Source organism: Nelumbo nucifera, chromosome 2, assembly GCF_055504915.1.
Source record: "Nelumbo nucifera cultivar China Antique chromosome 2, China Antique-T2T, whole genome shotgun sequence".
Taxonomy (NCBI): Eukaryota; Viridiplantae; Streptophyta; class Magnoliopsida; order Proteales; family Nelumbonaceae; genus Nelumbo; species Nelumbo nucifera.
In genome coordinates, this window is record NC_142650.1 from 97,678,060 (window position 1) to 97,697,666 (window position 19,607).

The following is a 19,607-nucleotide window of genomic DNA, read 5'->3' on the forward strand; positions in this document are numbered from 1 at the left end:
AATCTTTAGTGGTAGGCCCATGCAAATGCTATTGCAAGATAGGCTGTTACCGTTGGCCACATGAACCGTAAAGGCCGTTGTTGGTTGAACCGGAAGTCCCATTTTATCCACCAAGACTTGAGTTATGAAGTTAAGGGATCTGCCACTGTCTATGAGGATTGGCACTTGGCGTCCTAGAATCAGCCCTGCAACTCTCATTGTTTGAGGGGATGCAAGTCCCATAAGGGCTTGTAAGGATATTCTAGGCATGCCATTGGATTGTATTTCCCACCCTGGGTTAGATTCTTCGCAACCGGTGATGTCGTCTTCCTCTTTGACATCTGTTTGGAGGAGAAACGCTTGTTGTTTCTTGCAGCGATGGCTTGGCCCAAATTTCTCTTCGTAGTTGTAACAGAGACCTTTGTCTCTGCGGGCTTGCATCTCTGCCCAGGTCAGCCATTTGAAAGGAACCAGTGGGCCTGGGCCCAGTACTTCTTCCTCCTTGTCTGGTGTTGTCATCCTTTCTTGCTCCCTTCTTGCTCTTGGAACCCATGGTCGTTGCACCTTTCTTGCTCGACTGAGCTTGTCCTCATACAATCTTGCTAGTGATGCCGCATTGATGACCGAAGTGGGCTGCATCGCTTTCACTTCTAGTCGCAATTCTTCTTTTAGGCCACCGACGAAGCTTCCCACCAACGCCTTCTCCGTCCACCCTTGGACTCTCACGGCCAACCTTTCCAACTCCATCTGGTATTCCTTTATTGATCCCACCTGTCGCAGCTTTGCCAAATTTTCATCAAGATCTTCGAACCCAAATGATCCAAAACGGACAGTCATGGCATCGGTGAAGTCTACCCAGGTTTGACGAGGGTGCCCCCTTCAGTACCATTGAAACCAGAGGATGGCTTCCCCTTCAAGATGCGCAGAAGTCAGAGCTACCCTATCTTGCCCTGGTGTTTCATGGTAATCGAAATACCTTTCGGCTCAGAGAATCCAGGGAGTTGGGTCACCGCCTGAGAAGATGGGGAATTCGATTTTGGCTATTCTTGTTGCCGCCCCTGTTCTGCGCCTGTTTTCATTGCTGCGCTCTTCTTGCCTTCCTCTGTCAATGTTCGTTGCCCCCTGCTCCAGTCGAAGGAGGAGAGCAGTGAAGCCTTCCTTCATTTCTTTGAGATCTGAAAACATTCGATGGATCTCGACCTCCATCTGATCCACTCGGCTGTCTACTGATGTGTTTCTTGTGTTGGTCATGCTAGCTCTGATACCAAATTGTTAGGAACCTGCCTAACTCAGGGCTCTTCAAGGGGCCAACCTCCTGAATTCTTAGAAGAGAGAGAGAGAGAGAGAGAGAGAGATAGAGAGATGGGGGGAGAGTTTTAATGCTGAAAGAGTCAATGTCCTATTCCTTTTCTGCTCTACTACTTATAGTGTTACAATCTTGATTCTTACAGTTGTTACATGTGGATGGCAGTTGTTACAATTGGATGGCAGTTGTTACAAGTGGATGGTTAGTTGTGCTGATGTGGCCTCCTCTTGTAAAACTGATTAACTGCCTTCTGTTGGTCTGTTCCAACAGTCTTGACAGTTAACCACCAATTTTTCATATTGGCTAACCAAAATCAAACCTGTACCTTCACTTTTTCCAAAACACCGAACCGACCGGTTCGGTTAACCGGATATTTTGGTTTTTTGGTTTTTGATGAGCACCCCTAGCTATTAGAAAATTTAACAACAAAACCTTATACATGCTCCTTTAATGTAATAAAAGCTTTACCTCGTTCTCCATCTTGAGCAGTCCTCTTCTTGTGATTCTCATTCGTACTGCTGCATAGAATTTTAAGGCATTTCCACCACAAGTTACCTCATTTGCATGCACAAAACCATGACATGGTTTTAAATTAGATCTAACCTGAATAGAATAAAGGAGTATAATTAATTTTATATCATGTGTCTTTGTTATAAGACGGTTTGAAATAAATGACGAAAATAAAAAAGAATTATCAGTTCAGAGTACATATTACACTAGCAAAATACCTGGTTAGTGAAAACTAGAAGAGTTTGGGACTGGCACAATGAAGAATGAATTTTGCGTAGTGCTAGAGTCATTAGTCGTGATTGTATGTCTGGAAAGCTAACATCTATTGAAGAGTCAAGTTCACATTGGGGAACAAGAGCTGCTACCTGCCAAAGTTATGAGTGTAGGACATGACAGAAAGAGAGGAAGCAACATGAGTTACAACAAAGCAACCTCAATGCCAGTGATAAAAAATGGTGAACACAGTAATAAGCAACATGCAGAATATAAATCAGTTAAAGTAGCAAAAGGAGAGGCTGTAAATTAAACCACGTGACAGTAACATCAATTTGTTTTTCATAAATACAGTAACATCAATATTTTTGACAATAGAGTTTTTGTGGAAGAATAAAATTAGATTTCATATTTAATGTGTCTGGTGTAACCAGAAGCAATTGGAAAGTGTTGAAGTGTATTTTGAGAAGTATGCATTTTGATGAGAGAAATTGGCATCAAATGAGATGAATATTACCCACATACTCATCGTTGCCTATCAGATTCTTTAATTAACTTTACCTGCAGTACTCTATGAAATCATTTACATTTTTTTGCAATCGGCAAAAATCATTTACTATTTAATTTCCTTTAGAAATCTCTTAGAAGATATGTATAATTATACAAACTGAAAAAATATATATATATCTATAATTATACAAAAAAATCACCAACTAATGTAACATTTGGTAGCATTTTCAAAGAAAAGAAAATAACTCCTGTGCTTCTGTTCCCAGAAGCAGAAAAAACAATCATTTTAATCCCTAGGAACAACATTTTTTCCTGAAATCTTACTGATGTGGCGTAATCTGGTTACTCCCTGCTAGAGGTGACCTGGCTTCCAACGACAACGAGAACGGGTTCTTGAAAGAGAGGAGCTCAGAGATCCCGGGGTGGATACTCCGATGGCTAAGTTAGAACACAGTGATAGTGTAGAGCTTGGAGATGATAACAATGAGAGCTCAGAGAGTAGAGATTTTGCACAATCAATAATAGTAATAGAACATACCTCTGCCCCAGGTGAGTGCAAGGTCTTTTATACACTGGCTCAGGTGGGTAGGTGGAATGGTCACTGAACCCCTGTTACGATGGGACCTGTCGTGTGTTAGGTGGTTGAAGCGCCGCCAAACGGTAATACTGTCACTTCCCGCCAAAACGGGAAGTTGGTGAACTAATGTTACCGTTATAAGTACGGTCCAGCGGGGTTCAAGAAAAAGGGGGGTGCATTCCTCGAGGTGGCCACGCGGAGCTCTATAAGGTAGATGGGCTATCTGCGAGATACCCGGCTGCTTGGTAGCGAGCTAGTGAGTAGCGAGCTTCTCGAGCTCGCGCCTTGGTCTGCCTTTGTGAATGCTGAAGTGTTCTTGGGCTGAGGTGATCCCAGTTCGGAGTACTAGCATACCCGAGCTCGCTTTATACCAAGCTGGCTTATGCCAGGTTGTCACTTGTGTTGAGTCACATACACGTGTCGTCCGTCTATGAGGTCGGGCCAAATCACCCTTCATCAATTGCCCCCCACTCCCCGAGCTAGGGGTCCTGACCTGGTGCGGGGAGTTCATGATATGACAAGTGGATTTGGCTCGGAGTTTAAGCTGATGTGGGACGGACCGCGTGCGATTCATGCGTGGACGTCAGGCGATCTTATAAGCTCTACGGACGCCAAAAAATGTGCTAAATTGATTTCGGTCTCGAGGGTCGTGCAGCCGGTTTTCTTAGGAGCCGTCGGATCGTTTTAATCTTGACCGTTGCTTTCTCGGCACAGTGGCTATAAATAGTGTCCTCCAGGACCCATTTTCCTTTGCTACAAATCCATCAGCTCTTGTCTTGAGGTCGCGCTTGCTTCTTTAGCTTGGGTTTCCCGATTCGTTGTTCCTTCCTAGCCAGGTTGTCCATTTTTTGGTGAGTCTCCCTTCGCTTCTTTTCTTTTTTTTTTCAGTTTTATCACCATGTCGCCTTCTAGTTCCGATGGCCCTCTTGACGAGGCCGAGGTGGGTGCCTTGGCCCTGGTCGGTGGCCAGGATGGGGCCATTGTGAGTTCGGGGGCAGATCGTGGCCCTTCTAAAGCACAGGCTCCCCGAGAGGCCTCGGGTGGTCAAGCATCCACCTCCTGCCAAGGTCGAGAGCTAGACAACTTCGGTCCTTCAACGATGACCTTGGACCGACTTCAAGCTCTAGTTCACTAGTACCACCTCCCGAGGGAGTTCTCCTATAGCCTTCCTCGTGGTAACTTTCCTTGGGAGCACGATCATAACGAGATCGTGGTTTTTGAAGAGCAACTCGCGACTGGTCTTCGTCTTCCGTCACATCCTTTGATCACCGAGGTCCTAAAGTCCTTTAATATAACCATAGATCAATTACACCCGAACTTTGTTCGTAATGTGGTAGGGACCATTTCAATCTTTTATGAGTACTGTCTTCCCCTTGACCTCGACACCTTTTCCACCATCCTGTCTATCAAGAAAAACTCCTCCTGTGTTCTCCCCGAGCACAGGAGAACCTACTACCTATCCCCTCGCCCGGGGTACAAGCTATTGCACAAACTTCCTAACAAGATTCCAGCCTGGAAATGGGGTTACATTGTAGTTCATAACCCCGAGGGGTGGCCCTTTTTGACCTAATGGAGGCCGGCAATTCAGGTACCTGGTGTTAGGCTGGGCCTGAAGACAAGAGAGACACTTAAGTCTTGGGCGGAGCTCAGCTTCCTCTGCTCGAACTACCTTGTTGAAGATAAACTCATGCAGGCCGGCTTGAATCCTGGTAGGTCGTATTGGGCTTTTTACTTTCTCAAGATCTTGATTAGTTCGTGACAAATTTTACCTTTTATTTTTGGCAGCTACCATGCCGATCAATGCTAAGTCTTCTGAGGAGCTCCCAGAAAGGGAGGAAGAGGGGCATGAAGAGACCGTGTCCGGAGGCCGAGCAATCTCCCGAGGTCGTCATCGTGGAACCGTCTTCCGTACCTCAGGAGGAGGCCCAGTCTGCTGCCCTTGAGACCTTGGCTGAGGTCCCGCGTGAGGAAGTTCAGTCCAAAGAGCCGGGGTGTTCGTCCATACCTGTGGATGGACCAGAAGGTTATCTTCCGGCTGTGAAGGACAGCATCATGGACCACGTCAAGGCCATGCAGAAAAGTCAGGAGGCTGTCTTCGAAGAAGAAGTCTCGAAGTGGACCGAGCTGGCTCCGGGCACTCTCCTGGGACTAGTTGCCAGCCACTGTATCGTGGTGAGCCTTCTACCTTTCCTCTCCCCCTTTCTCTTCTCTTCTCTTTTTTTTTTTTTTGACCTCGACTTTTTGGTTTGCAGGTTAACTCCATTGGTCGTGCGTTGGCTTGCTAGGTGGCGATCCGCACGAAGGAAGCTATCGACGCCAGAACGCAGATGTAGAGTCTCCACCGCGACTTGAACCATGCTCGGGGCGAGGCGCTTAGGGCCAAGAAGGGGGTTGAGGCCCAGAAGGAGCTTATCCTGACTCAGGAGAGACAAATTTCCTCACTGAGCGAGGAGAAAACGTGTCTGGAGCAGGAGATTGCAGACCTCGAAGCTTCTATCCCACAAGAGAGGGTCAAAGCCGTGGAGAGCTTCAAGGAGTCCGCAGAATTTGAGGCTTTGCAGGTTGAATATGGATTGGACTCCTACCGGACAGGGTTCAAGCTGTGTCGTTACTTAGTTCGTCAGAAGTTTCCCGACCTTGATCTTGGTGGGATCACGATGGCGGGCTTGGACCCTGAAGTGGCCAAGGAGGCGGACGCAGAGCCCAACTCTTCGGGGGAGGAGGGCGACACTGAGGCCAAGGCGGCAGACCCTTCTGAGTGACAGCTCCTTTCTTTTTCCCTTTCTAAACTGTGAATGTACTATCCCGAGCCTTTGAGCTCGAGTAAAAATTCTTGTATCTGAACTCTCTTTTTAATGAAATATAGTTTCTTTCGAGTATCTCTGAGTGCAAAAATACTTCTAAGTGTGAGTGGACTCCGAGCTGGTCAATTTAATGTATAGGTTACCCGAGTTGTCGAGCCACCGAGTCGGCGGTAAGGGTAACTGAGTGAAGTTGTGTTACTTTGGGTTGCGCGGGTTACCCCGGACTATCGGGCTACCGAGCTGAGTAAGAGCAACAAGGGTGTAGACACCGTAGGGTTCATACGCGAGTTGTCTTTCCCTTAAGGGTTAGAGATAACCAGGTTTTTGTCAGTTCGGCATTTTGTGGCCCTTAGGCTTTGGGAGGGAGTCGTAGTCCGTTCCTGAATTTCCCCCATGCCGAAGTGGCAACTGGGATTTTCTTGTGGCCCTTAGGCTTAGGGAGGGACCCGTAGTCTGCTTTTGGATTTCACCCAGGCCAAACTGGCGACTGGGGTCTTCTTGTGGCCCTTAGGCTTAGGGAGGGACCCGTAGTCCGCTCCTGGATTTCACCCAGGCCGAGGTGGCAACTGGGGTCTTCTTGTGGCCCTTAAGCTTAGGGAGGGACCCGTAGTCCGCTCTTGGATTTCACCAAGGCCAAAGTGGCGACTGGGTCTTCTTGTGACCCTTAGGCTTAGGGAGGGACCCGTAGTCCGCTCTTGAATTTCACCCAGGCCAAAGTGGCGACTGGGGTCTTCTTGTGACCCTTAGGCTTAGGGAGGGACCCGTAGTCCGCTCCTGGATTTCACCCAGGCCAAGGTGGCAACTGGGGTCTTCTTGTGGCCCTTAGGCTTAGGGAGGGACCCGTAGTCCGCTCTTGGATTTCACCCAGGCCAAAGTGGCGACTGGGGTCTTCTTGTGACCCTTAGGCTTACGGAGGGACCCGTAGTCCGCTCCTGGATTTCACCCAGGCCGAAGTGGCAACTGGGGTCTTCTTGTGGCCCTTAGGCTTAGGGAGGGACCCGTAGTCTGCTCCTGGATTTCACCCAGGCCGAAGTGGCAACTGGGGTCTTCTTGTGGCCCTTAGGCTTAGGGAGGGACCCGTAGTCCGCTCCTGGATTTCACCCAGGCCGAAGTGGCAACTGGGGTCTTCTTGTGGCCCTTAGGCTTAGGGAGGGACCCGTAGTCTGCTCCTGGATTTCACCCAGGCCGAAGTGGCAACTGCGGTCTTCTTGTGGCCCTTAGACTTAGGGAGGGACCCATAGTCCGCTCCTGGATTTAGTTGCTCCTTGGAGACCTGTAAGGAACTAGCTGTCAGAGGACCCAGGGTACTAACCCGACGGGGTTGCTCCGATGGCTAAGTTAGTACTCCCATATTAGACGACGGGCTTAGAAATCACAATTTGAGAGTTAGAACCTGCTTACTTGTTTTCGGGGCTGATGCTTTGGTTCGTAATCAGAGATAGTATCGCCTTAGGTTGTTGATGTTCCATGCGCGGGGCACTTTCTTTTCATCGAGGGTTTCGAGCTTGTACGTGCCTTCTCCTAGTATCCGCTTCACTCGGTAGGGACCTTCCCAGTTCGGTCCGAGCTTTACCTATATCGGGCTCGGGCACCATGACTTTTCGGAGGACTAGGTCTCCAATGCGGAAGTGTCGCTTTCTGACTCAAGCGTTATAATACCGGGCTACTTTTTGCTGGTAGGCTGTGGTCCGGATGTAGGCAAGGTCCCTTACTTCTTCTATTAGGTCGAGGTTGGTGCGGAGCTCGCCGTCATTTCCCTCTTCGTCGTAGGCTTCTAGACGTAGTGTGGGTATCTCAATTTCGGCTGGGATTACTGCTTCTGTGCCATAGGTGAGGTTGAAGGGGGTTTCTCCTATGGCGGTCTTGGCTGTAGTTCGGTAGGCCCATAGTATGCTGGGCAATTCTTCTATCCATAGCCCCTTAGCGCGGGATAAGCGAGCTTTCAGTCCGCAGAGTATGGCTCTGTTCGTGACTTTTGTTTGCCCGTTCGCCTAGGGGTGTGCTACCGAAGTGAAGTTCTATTGTATCCCCATTTCCGCACACCAATTCTAGAACTTGATATCTTCAAACTGCTTACCATTGTCAGAAATGAGCACTCGGGGCAATCCAAAGCGGCATACTATGTTCTTCTAAATGAAGTTCTGCACGGTTCGAGCTGTGATTGTTGCTAGGGGTTCCGCTTCTACCCACTTTGTGAAGTAATCTACTGCTACTACTAAGAATTTCCTCTGTCCTGTCGTTGGCGGGAATGGTCCGAGAATGTCAATTCCCCACTGTGCGAAGGGCCATGGGCTGGTGAGGTACTTTAGGTCGGCAGCAAGTCGGTGATGGATGTTGGCGTACCTCTGACATTTGTCGCATTTCTTGACGAGCTCTAGTGCGTCTGCCTTCATCGTGGGCCAATAGTACCCTTGTCGTAGTGCTTTTTGCGCGAGAGCCCTGCCCCCCAAGTGTCCGCCGCATAGGCCTTCATGGGTGTCATGGAGAACGAGCTCAGCTTCTAACGGTCGCAGACAGCGCAAGTAGGGGAGCGTGTAGGATCTTCGGTACAATCGCCCGTCTATCATGACATACTTGGCTGCCTGTAGTTCTATCCTCCTAGCTGCGTTGCGATCTGCAGATCGGATTCCGTGAAGTAGGTAGCTCAAGAGTGGGTCAATCCAGCTTGGTTCGGCTTGTGTAACAGGAGCGACCTCTTTTGCCCCCCTGAGAATGCTGGGTCGAGGAAGGTTTTCTATGTGTATGGTCCTCATGGTGTTGTTGCTCGTGCTGGCTAATCGGGACAGTGCATCGGCCTCAGCGTTCTCAGACCTTGGAATCTGCCTGATAAAATAAGACCGGAAGACTTGCAGGATTTCTTTGGCTTTGGCCAAATAGGCGGCCATGGCAGGATCGCGGGCTTTGTAGTCTCCGGTGATTTGATTGACCACGAGCTGGGAGTCACTGCAGATGATGACGTGCTTTGCTTGTACTTCTTTTGCTAATGCGAGTCCGGCTAGTAGTGCTTCGTAGTCAGCTTCGTTGTTGGACGCCGGGAACTCGAACCGAAGTACATACTTTAGTTTCACTCCGCTTGGTCCGTGTAGTATGGCGCCGGCTCCGCTTCCTTGTTGATTGGACGACCCGTCCACATGAAGGATCCAGGGTTCTTCATCCCAAGTTGGCCCTGCTTTGACCAGGATCGGTGCCGTATTGGCTGAAGCCTCTTCTCCGTGTCCGATCTCTGGTAGTTCGGGGATTGTGGTGCTGAAAGTACACTTTGCTATGAAGTCGGCCAAGGCTTGGGCCCTAATTTCCGTACGAGGTTCATATTGGAGGTCGTATTCACTGAGTTCGATGGCCCACTTCGTAAGTCTACCAGATACCTTGGGCTTGAGTAAGACTTGTCTCAGAGGCTTATTTGTGAGGACTACGACAGTGTGGGCTTGGAAATACATGAGGAGCTTCCGAGCTGCCGTGACCAGTGCGTACGCCAGCTTCTCGATCTCTAGGAACCTGGTTTCTGCATCCTACAAAACTTTACTTACGCAGTAGGTAGGTCGTTGGACCCGATCTACTTCTTTTATTAGTACTGAGCTGACCACCTCATCACAAGGTATTTCTTTAGTTCGTCGAAGGCGAGCTGGCACTCTTTAGTCCATTCGAAGTTTTTACTTTCCTTTATTGCCTTGAAAAAGGGGAGGCAACGATCTACCGACTTGGACAGGAAGCGGCTTAAGGCAGCCATGCGGCCATTCAGCCTTTGAACCTCTTTCAACTTGCGAGGTGGCTTCATTTCTAGAATAGCCTTGACTTTTTCGGGGTTTGCCTCGATTCCACACTGGTTAACTATGTAACCCAGGAATTTGCCTGAGGTGACACCAAAGACACCAACGAGGATTCAACTTCATATTATACTTGCGCAGGATTTCAAAAACGCACTGCAAGTCACTTATTAAACTGTCTGAAAATCGGGTTTTGACGACCTTGTCGTCTACATAACACTCAACCTTATCGCCGATCAACGGCTTAAAGAGTTTGTTGACAAGTCTTTGAAAGGTTGCCCCGGCATTTTTTAGTCCAAAAGGCATAACCTTATAACAGTACAAGCCTAGCTCGGTTATAAACGATGTATTTTCCTTGTCGGAGGGGCCATCTTGATCTGGTTGTAGCCCGAGTACGCATCGAGAAAACTCAGCAACTCGTGCCTTGAGGTCGCATCCACTAGACGATCGATCTTGGGGAGAGGGAAACAATCCTTCGGGCAGGCTCGATTCAGGTCGGTGTAATCGACGCACATGCGCCATTTAACGTTGGCCTTTATTACCAGAATGGGGTTAGCCACCCAGCTCAGGTAGTGGGCCTCCCTGATGAAATCAGCCGCGAGGAGTTTTCCGACCTCCTCATCGACTATCTTCCAGCGCTCCGGGGCTAGGTTGCATTTTTTCTGTCTAACTGCCCTGACTAAAGGATCAGTGTTCAATTTATGAGTTATAACCTTAGCGTCTATACCGGGCATTTCTGCCGCGGACTAGGCAAATACATCTAAATTTTCAAGTAGAAAACTTTCCAGCCGATAGCGAAGGGGCTCCTCGATCGTGGTTCCCATTTGGAGAGTTTTGGTTGGGTCTTCCGCCGAGGTCGGAATGTGGATTGTTCCTTCGATGGTCATGGCTCATTCTTCGAAGTATTCCGTAGGCCGCTCCAATTCGAGGTCATCCGCCAGTTTTCCTTTTCCTTTGAGAAAAGCAACATAACACTTTCGGGACTCGAGCTGATTGCCCCGGGCTACCCCTACCCCGAAGTCCGTGGGGAACTTCATGGCCAGGTAGTAAGTTGACACCACTGCGCAATGTGTGAGTGACGGGCCGCCCTACAATGGCGTTGTACGAGGAGGGTGTTGCGACTACTAGGAAGGCATGCTCGAACCTCACGATGTTGGGCCATGTACCGATCTCCATAGGTAAGGAAACTCGTCTGAGGGGTCTGACCTCTTCTCCACTGAAACCCACTAAAGGAGTGTTGGCGGGCTAGAGGTCGCTTTCCCGGAGCCGTAGCTTGTCGAAGGTGCTTCTGAACAGGATATCGGCCGAACTTCCCGAATCTACCAGGATGCGCCTGACTTCGAAGTCGTTGATCTTCATTCTGATGACCAGCGCATCGTCGTGGGGGTATTGAATCCCTCGCGCGTCGTCCTTGGTAAAGAATATAGGGTCCTCAGTTTGCGGCCGCTTTGGAGGGTTCTGTTCCTCATGTTCTAGCTCGCGAGCAGAAATCTTTCCTGTTGTCGTGGAACAGCCCGCAACAACCGACCCACCGGTGATCGTATTGATTACTCCGCGAACTGGTCTTTCCTCAAGCAATTGTCGCTGTTCACTTGACCTGCTACTGGACTCGGGAGCGTCTTCCTTTTGCTCCCCTCGTTGGTCTGTCTAGCCTTTATTACTTCTTTGTACAAAGTTCCTCAGGTACCCGCGACGGATGAGTTCCTCAATCTCGTCGCGGAGGTTCTTACAGTTTTCGGTGCTATGACCATGGTCCTTGTGAAAATGACAATATACATTTTTATTTCTATGGGTCGGGTCGCTTCTCAACCTGGGTGGCCACTTTACAAAGGAGGCATCCTTTATGGCCATGAGAATTTCCCCATGCTTCGCGTTGAGGGGTGTGAAGCTCGTTCTTTCAACCGGGGGAGCTCGGGGGTGGAAATCTGACATGTTCCCCCAAACAAGGCCGGACAGGAGACCTGTTTTTCTTTCTTTTGTCGACTCCTTTGTTCGAGTTGTGGTCTTCCCTTTTCCTTTTCTCCGCTGGGGCTTCGGTCGTGGTTCATTTCTTCTTCAGTGCCAATGAACTGAACCGCGAGCTTCAGGAACTCTGTAATGTCCTTGGGTTTGTTTGCAACCACGTGCCATTTAAATTCTCTGTGAGTAATCCCCTTTTTGGCTGCCACAAGTCTCACAGCTGGGTCTAAGTCCAGGATCAGCAGGCAGGTGTCGTTGAAGCGTTTGATGTAGCTTCTGATTGACTCTCCTTCCCTTTGGACTATATTGAAGATGCTTTCTTGTGACCTCGGGACTTCTTACTGGTGATGAAGTACGAGGTGAATAATTGTACGAGATGCGCCCAGCTTTTAACCAACCCAGGCGTAATGTTTCTATACCAAGTGCGGGCTACTCCTTTGAAAGTCGTGGAGAAGGCGACGCACATACAGGCCTCGTCAGCCCCGGCGAGATGCATCTGGGACTCGAACGAGTCTACGTGGTCATTGGGGTCGAAAGACCCATCATACTTGTCCAGGGGAGGAACCCTAAAGTTTGTTGGCATCGGGGAAGCTAGGAGCTCGGGGGATAGCGGAGAGAGTACAGAAAGGAGGGGAGCGGTTTTGGTGACCTTCGAGCTTACTCGGGCCCTACCTTTATGCTGCTCAGGTTTGGTGGATGCTTCGGTAGGCCTTCGGTGCTGCTCGGATGGTTCCGCAGCGGTGTTGCTGACCTCCGTATTGTCTGATGGTGCTTTGGTCGAGTGTGACTCGGACTGCCGGCTGTTGCAGGCTGAGAGGCCCTGCCTGGAGTCCTCAGCTAGGACTCCGAACCGATTTTTTGCAAGAAGGCCTTCAGGTCGTGAAGGCCGAGGTGGGTTGACTCTAGTGAGTCGAGTATCTTTCGACCTGGTCACTTGGAGTGAGGTGGGGTGGACTTGTTTCTCTTTTCTGCCGCGAGACGAGGCCTGGGAGGTTTCCTCCTGGTCAGGGCGGCTGCCTTGGCAGTGAAGCTTGCTCGAGGTGATTGGGCACTGAGGTGGGGTAGGTTGCTGGTTTTGCCGCAGTGGTGGAAACTGCTGCTGGTACATGTAGTGCAGAACTTGTTGTTGGTATTGTTGGAACTGTTGGACCTGCTGCATTTGGGCTTGCATAGCCCGTACGCAGTATACTAGGTCGTTTAGTTGGTTTTGTCCTGCTCCCGGGGGAGCTATGGATGGTTCCACGAAAGTTGGGGCTACTACGGGAGGGAATGGGGTGCTCCCAGGCCCAAATGGTTCAGCCACCACAGGTGCTGGGATCCCATCAGTGGGAAGCAGTATAGTGAACTGGCCTACACAAACAATTGGGGGCTGAAGTTGTCCCCCGGAGGCATTCGTTTCCCTAAGTTGTTCGAAATTGCTGGAAGAGGCCATAGGTTTGATTTCTGAGTTTTCTAGGTGTTCAGAAAGGGAGGAAAAAAAAAAAGCTTTTTGTAAGAGGTTCCCACAGACGGCGCCAATTGATGTGGCGTAATCTGGCTACTCCCTGCTGGAGGTGACCTGGCTTCCAACGACGACGAGAACGGGTTCCTGGAAGAGAGGAGCTCAGAGATCCCCGAGTGACTCACCCGGGGTGGATACTCCGATGGCTAAGTTAGAACACAATGATAGTGTAGAGCTTGGAGATGATAACAATGAGAGCTCAGAGAGTAGAGATTTCGCACAATCAATAATAGTAATAGAACATACCTCTGCCCCAGGTGAGTGCAGGGTCTTTTATACACTGGCTCAGGTGGGTAGGTGGAACGGTCACTGAACCCCTGTTACGATGGGACCTGTCGCGTGTTAGGTGGTTGAAGCGCCGCCAAACGGTAATACTGTCACTTCCCGCCAGAACGGGGAGTTGGTGAACTAATGTTACCGTTATAAGTACGGTCCAGTGGGGTTCAGGAAAAAGGGGGGTGCATTCCTCGAGGTGGCCACGCGGAGCTCTGTACGGTAGATGGGCTATCTGCGAGATACCCGGCTGCTTGGTAGCGAGCTAGTGAGTAGCGAGCTTCTCGAGCTCGCACCTTGGTCTGCCTTTGTGAATGCTGAAGTGTTCTTGGGCTGAGGTGATCCCAGTTCGGAGTACTAGCATACCCGAGCTCGCTTTATACCGAGCTGGCTTATGCCAGGTTGTCACTTGTGTTGAGTCACGTACACGCGTCGTCCGTCTATGAGGTCGGGCCAAATCACCCTTCATCAGTTACCAATTGGTACCTAAGTTGTTTCATGACAACGAGGTCTTCGTCTTCATGACAAAGATCCTTGGTGACCATCTAAAGTCAGAAATCCTTGCGAGGTTCTGGTTGTATAATCAGTCACTATCTATAAAATGCTGGTTATTAATTCCTCCTTTGTGAGCTTTATGACATAGCCAGAAGAAGTCACGTTGTATTAGCAACCTATTATCTCAAATTAAAATGCATAAACATAACATGCAAAACATGTTTAAAATGAAAATTTAAAATAAAATCAAGCATAACATATAAACATATTCAAGCATGTAAGACTCGATCTATTTATTTTTTCCCCAATTGTATTACTTCAACTAGCTGATGTGATGTTTAACATTATGCATTCCTGATTTTACGAGCTGCCTTTGTACCAAGCCCCTCGAGGCAAGCCCAAACAAGTCCATATTAGCAAATAGGGGGTTTTCAGAGCACGCTTAGGCACACCAGGCACACACCTTTTGAAAGTGCTGTGCCTAGGGCCTAGGCGAGGTGCATACCCTACAATGTGCCAAGCTGCACCCAAAGTGCACCTTTTAAATCACTGCTTGGACCTATTCTGAGTTACTATGTTTTTGTTGGACTTGTTAGTAAATTCCTTTTTTTTCTTCATTGATCAAAGCTTTCCTGACTTACTACTAAGTTAAAAATGACTGAAAAAACAAGAACTGAAGTAATGGCAATCCAGAAAAGTCAACAATATAAAAAGAAATCTGACATATCTTTTCTCATTACTGAATAACACAACAAAAAACAAGTCAGAAGAATAACCTTAAAATTCAAAACTTTTGTCATGGTTCAGTTGTCTTTCTCCATTTCCGTACACAATACTTTTTTCTAAACCAAACACGAGGAAATAAGGCTGAGTCATCTTCCTTTTCAATTTTAAATGAAATAGAAAAAGATCTTAAGATCATGAGGATCAACTTTTAAGCCAAAGGTCGAGATCTCCATGCTGACAAAGCAATGGATACCAAACACATAGTTGTAACTTGTAAGCATACTGATGCAGTTTTTGGCACATTCCCCACTTAAGCCAGCCACTAACCCTCATAAATCGATACTAATCATATGATTCTTTTCCCAAAATTAAGAGAGGAAAGTAGTACTTACACTATCCACCACAATAACATCCAGAGATCCACTTTTGACCAATGTATTAACTACACTTAACGATTTCTCAGCAGAGATTGGACGTGCAATAAGAAAACTATCCATGTTTACACCTATAGATTCTGCCAATGATGGGTCCATTGCATTTTCCACATCAAGATAAGCACAATGTCCTGCCAAAATTAAAATAGGAGTTATTGAATATAAATTAGTGAAACAATTTAAAAACAGAATTTGCAAAATATAGTGATACCAAGGGAAAGCAAACAAACTGAATGTTGCAAAACCATCAAAGTGAACAAGTTTAGACACTTCAGCACATGAACGCATAAGATACAACCAAGTGTAATGAGAGAAGTCATCAATGAACAAAATAAAATATTTATAGTTTCCCATGCAAGGTAAATGGTAACGCCCCCACACATCAAATTGAACAATGTTAAATGGAAAATGGATCTTTTATTACTTGTTGGATAAGAGGTTCTACGATGTTTTGAAAACTCACAGGACTCACAGTGTAGACTCGATAGACCGCCTCCTTCAAATTGTGTAGGAAATAAAAGCTTTTAGATAAAAAAAAAGACAGATGACACAAACAATGATAACAACATGACACGACTAACTGACTCTGAAACTGTAGATCTAAAAGCTGATTTATGAGGTAGTACTCGGCTCTATTTAGGCATGCCTAACAGATATATCCCATTCGCCTCATGGCCACTTCCAATCACCTACTGAGATTTCATGTTCTAAAAAACACAATAAGATGGAAAGAAGGTTACACTGCAGTTCAGATATTTAGTCAAATTACTAACTGAAAGTAAGTTGGTATTAAGTTTAGGTACATGAAGCAAATAAGTCAAAGTAAGGGAGTCTGAAGTTCTAACCTCCCCCTTTCCCGAGATGGGGGCAAGAGAACCATCAGTAAGAGACATTTTGTCACAACTAGATAAGAGTTGGTAAGTAATGAATAAAGTGAAAGCACTAGTCATATGGTCAGAAGCTATTATCCAGGGTATCCTACGATTACCTGAGATAGAAGCATGATTCGCAATAGCATGAATACCTGAGTGAGCATAGGCAGAGGTAGAGCTGTTACTGGGTAGAGTGGAAGCTAAAGTAGACTCCAGAAAGTTGTTCCCCTACAAACTTCTCATCACATTACCCCTTCTCACCATCAGAAGAGGTGGCAACATTAGCCTTGCCTCCTTTCCCATTCCCATTCTTTCTATCATTGTTATTATTATTGTTGAATCTGGGGGGTAGGAGCTCTAGATGTAACTTCCAATAGATATCTTTTGTGTGCTTTGGCTTCTTGCAGTATTCACACACAACCTCCTTTCTCTCGATACCACCCTTGTGCTTCGTCCCAGCATTAGCAAGGTGTTCCACTGGGGTCTCCACAATCTGAACCTGTGTCCTACTCTCCTCACTACTAACCATAGAATAAGCCTGAGAAAGGGTCACCTCATCCTTAGATAACACATTCTGTCTGACTATATCATACTCAGGATTGAGCCCGATTAGGAACTCAAAAACCTGAACCCTCTCCACCAATTTCCTATGAGTTTCAGCATCTTTTGTGCATCCCCATTGAACTGTCTCCATCAAATCAATTTCCTACCACATAGACTTCAATATTAAGAAATATGTAGCTAATGGCTTCTCCCCCTATCTCAAACTATTCTTATCATTCTTCAATTTGTAGGCCCTATCAACATTTAACTTCTGTGAGTATGTCTCCTAAACAATTTTTTTTTTTATCAATAACAATTTCATTAATTCACCAAAAAGGTTACATAAGGAAGACAAACACACTTATCTTCCAAAAACAACAAAGGTCCTCAAGAAAACAAAAGAATAGGAAGAGACAATAAAGTTACAACTTCACCCAAAACATTAAATCCCTTTCTGCCCCTTGTTTAGCTAAACCATTAGCTAGAGAATTGGCTGACCTTTTAACCCAACACATCTTAACTTCCATCTCCCGCACCAGCCACTTAAATTTCCTCCTCTGATTGTTGTACTTCCACAAACCATTGCTGTTTGCATTCAGCCACCCTATCACCACCTCCGAATCCCCTTCAATTAGGAGTTTTCTGATGTTCATCTCCTTAGCTTTCTGGACTCCTTCCATAACTACAAAGATCTCAACTCTAAGGGAGTCACCCACTCCAATTGGGTCTGAGAACATGGCAAAAATGACCCCATTCTCATACCTAAAGACACCACCAATCCCTGATTGTCCAGGGTTCCCCCTACTACTCCCATCAAAGCTTAATTTCATGAATCCAGTAGGTGGAGGGGTCCAATACACGCTCATTACTAACTTGGTCTGGGTAAATTCTGCTATTTCACCCCACTTCCTCAACATGTCATCCACCGTGTAATTTGTGAATAGTTCCAAAGATTTCAGCCATTGGATAGCCCTAATATGAATGACAGCCTTTAGGTCTTCCACCCCTCTCTCAGCTTCTAAAAATATCCTGAAGTTTCTTTCTTCCCATAATGTCCAACATATTGCAGCCCTCAGTCCCCTTCCGCATAGTCCTTCCCCTTTTCCTATGCCACCTAAAGAAAGAAGGGGAAAAAAGGCCCTGCAGATTTGATGGAGGGTTCCACCTAAACCTAAAGAGGGAAAAAGCCCATTCCCAAATTGACCTCACAAAATGGCAAGACACCAGTAAGTGAAAACCAGTCTCCCCATCCACTTTACATAGAACACACCAATGGGGTGACAAAAAAGTATTGGGTCTCTTCTTTTGGAGTAGATCACCAATGTTGAATCTTTCCAGATAGGCTTCCCAACAAAAACTACCAACCCTAGGAGGGATTGCTCTACACCAAACCTCATCAACAGGGAAAGGGGGGGTTCCAAGACTGGTGGACTGGCTTAAGACTTTGAAAAAGGAAGCACAAGAAGAAAAGCCAGTGGGGGTAGGGGTCCAAATTCTAGAATCCACCCTTGTGGGATCTAAGACAACGTTATCAAGGAGTTCAAGAAGGCTGAAAATATTGTCGAAGTCTGAATCCCTCAAAGTCATTCTTAGACCCAAATTCCACCCAAGCCCAGAAGTGGAAGAGGATAGGGTAAAGAAGGATGAAATTGGCTCATTTTTAAGATCAGATAGAGCATACAAAGAAACTGATCCTTTAGAGGGGCATTCCCCACCCAAGTTTGTTCCCAAAATTTTATGGAGTTACTGGAATTCAGATCATACCTAATATTAGGGGAGAAAACTGGAAGCAGATCGTGAATGACTTTCCAAGGAGAAAAGCTTGTGGTCCTAGCTCTGATTCCAGCATCCCAACCATTGTGCTCCAACCCATGTATACTTGCCACTATTCTAGCCCATAGCTTCTCCTTCTCCAAGGGGAACCTCCACAACCACTTCCCTAAAAGAGCCATATTCCTTCTAATATTCCCAATCCCCAAACCACCACAAGTTTACTCCTGGACACTACCTCCCAACTGACTCTATGATCCCTTTTCTCCTATCCTGGCTCCCACAGAAAATCTCTCATCAACTTCTCCAATCTGTTAGACACCTTCACTGGGATTTTGAACACAGATAGGAAATAGATGGGTAAATTAGCAAGCATGGCCTTAATCAATGTAATTCTTCCGCCAAGAGAGAGGTAATTCTTTTTCCAAGAGACCAATCTCTTTTCAAACCTTTCCACCACCGGGTTCCAAAAGCTCTCCCTCATAGGGTTATCGCCTAATGGCAACCCTAAATAATTCAATGGCCACCCTTAAACTTCACACCCCAACACTTCTGCACTCTCGCTAATCTCTCCCTCCTCCATATTCACCCCCACTACACAACTTTTCCCAATGTTCACCTTCAAGTTTGACATTTGCTCAAACAGTTGTATCACCAACTTCAAGTTCTTGATAGAGCTCACATTACCACCTTCATAGAACAGAATCGTGTCATCAACAAAATGTAAATGAATGAGGGGGTTTCCGCCCTCCCAACTCTCCAACCTCTAATGAATGAATGAGGGGGTTTCTGCTCTGTGAATCAATTTTCCCAGAACCTCTGCAATTAGTATGAACAAGAAAGAAGAGAGAGGGTCTCCTTGTCTTATACCCCTACTAGCTGAAAAGAAATTTACCACTGTCCAATTCACTAACACTGAATAATGACAATTCCAGACGCAGCCCATGATCCAATTACACCATCTAGCCCAAACACAAATTTCATCAAAACTTTCCTAAAAAATTCCCAGTCCACCAAGTCAAAGCCTTTTCCAAGTCCAACTTACAGACCACTCCCTTCTTTTTATCCTTCTTAAAGTTCTCCACACTCTCATTAGCAATTAAGATTTGATCAATGATTTGTCTTCCACTCACAAAAGCTCCCTGATTTTGGGCGATGATGTCTGGCAAAACCTCCTTCAGCCTCAAAGACAACACCTTAGCAATGATCTTATACAGGCTATTTACCAAGCTAATTGGCCTAAAATCCTTCAAGTGGGAAGCATCTTTCTTTTTTGGAATCAAAGCTATAAATATAGAGTTCACACCCGGATTGATAATTCCTCTCTTGAAAAATTCCTCAAACACCAACAAAAGATCATCTTTCAAAATA

At 46.8% G+C, this 19,607-nt stretch overlaps 2 protein-coding genes across 3 annotated transcripts in view; both read right to left on the minus strand.

Moving 5' to 3' along the window:
* The window catches only part of RECA3 (RECA homolog 3), a 62,212-nt gene that overhangs the window by 13,832 nt on the left and 28,773 nt on the right, over positions 1-19,607 (minus strand). For both annotated transcript variants that reach the window (XM_010271349.3, XM_010271348.3), the window contains exons 5-7: positions 15,010-15,182; positions 2,014-2,160; positions 1,754-1,888 (exon numbers count right to left, since the gene is read on the minus strand). In XM_010271349.3, coding sequence (XP_010269651.1) covers positions 1,754-1,888; positions 2,014-2,160; positions 15,010-15,182 — 455 coding nt within the window. The remainder of the gene's footprint in view (positions 1-1,753; positions 1,889-2,013; positions 2,161-15,009; positions 15,183-19,607) is intronic.
* LOC148802594 (uncharacterized) lies at positions 2,172-9,351 on the minus strand. The gene has a single exon (XM_088898535.1). The coding sequence runs from the start codon at positions 9,334-9,336 to the stop codon at positions 8,029-8,031; it is 1,308 nt and encodes a 435-aa protein (XP_088754661.1). The 5' UTR covers positions 9,337-9,351; the 3' UTR covers positions 2,172-8,028.

Bases quoted from the DNA above. Each gene is read 5' to 3' on its own strand.
- LOC148802594 (XM_088898535.1), bottom strand. From the start codon at position 9,336: ATGTATTTCCAAGCCCACACTGTCGTAGTCCTCACAAATAAGCCTCTG.